Here is a 5,271-nt window from a genome sequence, read left to right as displayed (position 1 = left end):
ACTCACTCTTCCAGTCTTTGTAGGAGTCCTCTAGCTCCAGCCACTCTAGGGATTTGCATAAAGAGGTTGGTAAATCATTATTTCTTCCTGGTTCATGACATTACGGCTTTGGATGGTTTTCAGATTCCATCTCTCACCTCCTGTACCTCATTGCAGCTGATTGCACAAAAAGCTGATCAGCCTGCAAGCCACAGGCAGAGGCGCCTGGGTGAAGAGTGCACAAAACTGCTGGGCTTTGGAAATGCTGGGTCACTCCTCCCCTCCAGCCCTAACGGAAGCAGCCTCTTCATCGCAGCCAGGCATCACAGGGCTGCGTGGAACTGGTTTTCGCTTCCCACAGCGAGTTTATACAGCGCTTCTTTTGCCCACAGAGGAAAAAGTGAAAAGTGGCAGTGCAGGAGGTTACCTTTGTGATCTGCAAAAGGTACGCGTTGTCCTGAAGAGGCCCCAGAGGTTAGGGCCGGCAGGATAAGCCGCCTCCGTGCACTGAAAAAAGCTGAACCTGAAAACTACTGCTGCTGGTGGTATGGCTCTGTCTGCCTTGTTACACATCTGCAGCCAAAGAGAAGAGGGGTAGTCCTACAGGCAATTTCAGCCCAGAATAGCCACTGTTTAATGAATTAAATGCACGGGGATGTGCTAGGAAGCTGTTGCTGGGGAAATGAGCTACTAACTCAAGAGCGTTTTGAATAAGGAAAATGAAGTGGAAGTCTGTATGAATTAAAACTGAGGAAACAAACCAGTGTTTGTATTTGCAGAGTAAAATCCTGGTCCCAAACAACAAGCATCAAAACTCCTGTTGCTTTTGGGGTGGATTTCTCCCCTCCAGCAGGTCAGGTTCCTAGAACAGATTGATCTGTCCTCTTCAGCTTCCAGCATCCCTCAGAAAATGAGACTGTCCATTTTCATAGAGGCACGTAGCTGTGTTAGAGTGGGGAGTGATGTCAGAGCCGGTTCTCAAATGACATCAACACCAAGCACGGTGACCCAGTCTGATGCCCAGCCATGGGAATACCTGCAATTGTCTTTAAGTCATGTTTCAAGAGTTATTGCTACGATTTGTTAATTACTCATTCTCAATCATATTTATCCCTACAAATTCTTTGGGATCCCTCCACTGTGGAATTCATGGTCCTAGAAATTAACACGTTAGTTTCAAAGGCAGCCACATCTCTGCTGAATTAACGGTAATAATGCAGTAGGAAGAGCGCACTAGCAAGGTGCTATATCAAGGGCTTTACACCAGGTTGGTGTTGTGCTCCTCCAGTGCCGTTATAGGCTCAGGGAAAAATCATGTTATGCACATTAATCTTGTTCTGTCAATGCTAGGGAAGTTTTCACACCTCATGTCACAGCCGTGAGGTAAATAAGGTTTACGTAAATAGGTTGAAGCGAAATCCTGACTTACCTCGGCATGCAGAAAAATGCTCCCCAGTGTTACAGTGTATACAATTCCTTTTCTTCCCTTCTCTTTGGTCAGGTTTCTTGGGGCAGCAGCAGCATCCAGTTTTCAGAGTCTGTGTCTCCTCCTCACCCAGGTTGGTACAAAGCCCATCCACATGTCCCTTCCCACCCCCTTCCCAATTTTTCCCACAGCCCGGAGACTTTCTAGCCCTTGGTTGAGGCAGGCACTACCAGAAAACCAGCAGTGCAGCCAATCAGCACCTGAAAGGAGCCCGTGAAATGCAGATGAGGATGCCGTGAGGCCAGCAGTGTACATATTACCCCTATCAGGAGCACGCTCACATGCTCTCATCTGTGCAGTTTATTTTTCACACAGCAAGGAGCGATATCCCCTTCGGGAAGGGATGCTCGTCCCCGAGGCAATAACACTGCTGGCATCACCTTCTCCAGGCTGCAGTCCGTGGGTCCGATTGGAGCTAGAGGGTCAGATTGCCCTGGAGCACTTTGCCGAGCTCCAGCAGAGTTGGCTGTTCTCACTCTCCTGGCAACACCTGTAGGAGCAAGGGGAGTGTCAGGTTTTCAGCAACACAGAGAGTTTCCTCTTCCTGTATGTGAATATCCAAGGAAAGGAGAAAGGGGTGGGGGGAATAGCACTTTGGGCTCACAGATCCTTCAATTATTCTGCAGCCAAAGCAGAGAGACCTAAAATGTTGCGCAGGTGTGAATATATACATTGCATGGACAAGGAAATGAATAAATCATCAATATTTGGGAATCAATTTGCTTATGTTAATACAGAAACGTGAGACATACCAAAGCTTTTTCAGGCTGGAAAGTCTCCATCTGTTTATGTATTTTGGGTGCTTCTCACTTCCTCCCCACATCCAGCTAAACACTGCCACCTTGAACCTGCAAACAGTTACAACTCTGAGTGACTCTCTACCCACGTGCAGTTCCATTGCCCTCAGACCTGTGTTCCTCCATGTTGTCAGGGCTTTGCTTTTAACCGTATTTGAACACGGCATGAAAAGGTAATAATTCTGAAAAGTCAGATCTTTCATACCCCCAGCAAGCATGTTGCAGTACAGTGAGAGTCTGACCCTACAGCTTTCTAGGAACTCGCACTTTTGCCAGTAACAGTACGTGGACGCAGGGCCAGGTTATCACTGACTTGCTCCATTTTGTCTGCTCAGAAGTTTGTCTCCTGTCTGGCTGTTTGGAGGATAAAAGAGCAAATTATTCTTCTGTTATCCCCTTCTTCCTGCAGATGTAGCTACCCTGCATCTGGAGACTGGGTGAGGCAAAGGCGCAAGCCATCTGCCAAGCTGTGAAGCATAAATCACTGCACGGCAAGCTTCTAGGTCTGTAAACAGTTGACATTTGAAGGGAGGCCAGAGGGTCAAGAGTCTGAGGGAGTTTCCAGCTGGATCCCTGTCCAAAATGGCTGGAGCCAGAAGAGTTTCCAGCAGCATTTAAAAAACTTTGGAGCTTTCCAAGGGGACTAAAGTTCCCAAGTTATTTGCATGCTTTTGAGCATCTTCCTCTTAGTGTCTGCTTCCCTAGAAAATTCACCCTAAACTTGAAGGACCTTTTTTCTTGTCTAAATCCATAGGGCTACTAAACATACGAGAGTACTGAAGCCTGACCTGGGGCAACACCTGCCCTTTGCGAAGAGAGATACTGAATAATCTGCTACTGTCTGGTTTACCTTCTCTCCTAGCACCTTTTGATGCAGAACCCATCTCTTCTGTTCCCAACTATTGTCCATCATGGCAGTTTTCGAATTGCGTCTCCTGCGAAGAAAACCCTAGCTATTTGGAGCAGCTGGTAGATTCCTGTCTACAGACAGATGCGCCCTTAGACCCAGCCTTCAGTGCTTTCCAGACGTCCTCGCACTACACCTCAGATGCCTTCCAGCCAGTCCCACTCTGCTTTAACCAGGGCCTGGTAAGCTTTATGTCCCAGGGGAGCAGCCACAGGTGCACTCGGAGGGAATATGGGGAAGGGAGTCACATCCTGGGGCAGAACAGCAGCAAGCTGATTTGGAAATGTGGCTGCTTTTAGGGGCATGGGGTACAGCCACAGCAATGCAAGCTGCTTGTGTGGACTTCTGCATGGTTTCCCATTGGGAGCAGAGGACAGGGAGGCCCAGCCAAACCTAGAGAGAGACTGCAGAATAGGGAATGTCCCTTCTACAGATCCTGTAGATTTCCTGCAAAGAATAGTCCAGTTCCTGCTAGCCGTTGTCTAACTCGCAGAGAAGCTCCCTATTAACACTAATGTCACAGGAACTGCCTCTTGGGTTTAGGCCTCCAAGGGCTGAACCATCTCCCTAGGTAGCCAGACCCTCCTGAGAAAGGCAACGGTGTGGAAATTCTGGCTGCTGTCCACATTTCCCCAAATGACACCCTGAGACATCCTGGTTTGTTTTTTTTCCCTCTCAAACTCTAGGCTGCCGGATCCCCCAGTTCAGCTGACCTGTCCAGCCCATTAAACTATAGCTGCTCTCCTCCTCAGCTATCTCCTTTCACTCCGCTGACCCACAGCCCACCCTCTGCTCTGGACACCAAGGCCTAGGGCTCCCCTGGGGTGGGGGGCCCCCTGCCATAACCCCTCCCCGTACACCACCTCTGCCTGCTGCTGCACCGCCTGTGGCTCCCAGCACGTGGACCACAGGGTCCCGCAGTACTTCCCCTGCCCCAGCACAGACTGCATGGACTACCTACCGCCCATGGCCATGGCCGATGACTTCTTCAGAAGAGATAGGAGCTGCGACATCTGCTATAGCTAATGGGGACTGTGGTTTTACACATCCACTGTACCCAAATCAGATTAATTGCCCATGAACTATGCAAAGTTGCACTGCCTAACACAGTCCAGTTTATTCTTCACTACTCACACATTTTCTACATGACGTTGTCACTACATTACTCCTCCTGTCTCATATGGCCAGGGGTGTTTTGTTGTCATTGTTGTAGTGGTTTGGGGTTTTTTTTTCTGTTTGTTGTTGTTGTTTTTTAAAGAAATCCTAAGCTGCCTTACCAAACATATGTCATTAAGCCAGCTCTTTTTGATACAAATAAATAATTTGATACGCATGCTGAAGCCTGTTCATTCCTCATGTGCTATATGTCAGTGCTTTTTTCTTCTGCTAATGATCCAGGATCCTGGCCACGTTCTCACAAAGCTGAGGAAGAAAGACTCTTAGCAACCTACACAAGGAGCAATTACTCAGCAGTATGAAAGGTCTTGCTTACCGTTTCCAGCAGATAAAAAGTCTCTACGTATCTCAGCACCCAGCACACTACCCAGAGAGAAAGCTCTGCAGCAACCTGCTCTGAGATGGATCTGCAGCTTCTTAGCCACTGCTTCTGCTCAGGCTGCCGTGATGATATTCTCTAGTGGTTCTTGCAGAAAAGAAAAACTGCTGTTTTCCATGCAAGCTCAGGGCTTAGCCCATGGGTCACATGCCAGAAAGGCCCCTCCAGGCCTGCACAGAAGTTGAGTCCAGTGCCAAACTTCTTTGGCTGCTGCTCAACACCAGCTTCCCTGTGAAGGCAGAGTTTCAGTGAGAGGCTGATGTAGTTCAGCAGCCCTTTGTATAGATTGGTCTGTTGATGTCAGGTTTTCTCCACTTTTCAGCATAATCAACTGAACAGGAGCTAAATGATTTTTTTTTTTAAAGTAGATAATGGGAAGGTTATCATACCTGAGGATTCCCTGTTTCTTGCATAAACCCAGATCTTTCTAAGGCTGTGTCTTACCTCCTTTTGATAGCACTTAGTGAGGCAGACTGCCAAGCCACCGGTTTCTCAGCCGAGCACCGAGACTGGAAAGAAAGAAGCATCCCTCCATATTAAATCCAAC

General features: G+C 48.2%; 1 protein-coding gene across 1 annotated transcript in view; it reads left to right on the top strand.

Moving 5' to 3' along the window:
- The window catches only part of COLCA2 (colorectal cancer associated 2), a 10,802-nt gene extending 6,607 nt beyond the window's left edge, over positions 1–4,195 (top strand). The window contains exons 4-7 of the mRNA XM_009329570.1: positions 157–208; positions 3,125–3,351; positions 3,856–3,975; positions 4,067–4,195. Coding sequence (XP_009327845.1) covers positions 157–208; positions 3,125–3,351; positions 3,856–3,975; positions 4,067–4,195 — 528 coding nt within the window. The remainder of the gene's footprint in view (positions 1–156; positions 209–3,124; positions 3,352–3,855; positions 3,976–4,066) is intronic.
- The last annotated feature ends 1,076 nt before the right edge of the window (positions 4,196–5,271 follow it).

The sequence above is a fragment of the Pygoscelis adeliae genome, unplaced genomic scaffold, assembly GCF_000699105.1.
Source record: "Pygoscelis adeliae isolate BGI_AS28 unplaced genomic scaffold, ASM69910v1 Scaffold268, whole genome shotgun sequence".
In the NCBI taxonomy this organism is placed as follows: domain Eukaryota; kingdom Metazoa; phylum Chordata; class Aves; order Sphenisciformes; family Spheniscidae; genus Pygoscelis; species Pygoscelis adeliae.
Note: the sequence above shows the minus strand (reverse complement) of the source record. Positions and strands in the feature narration are given on the sequence as shown.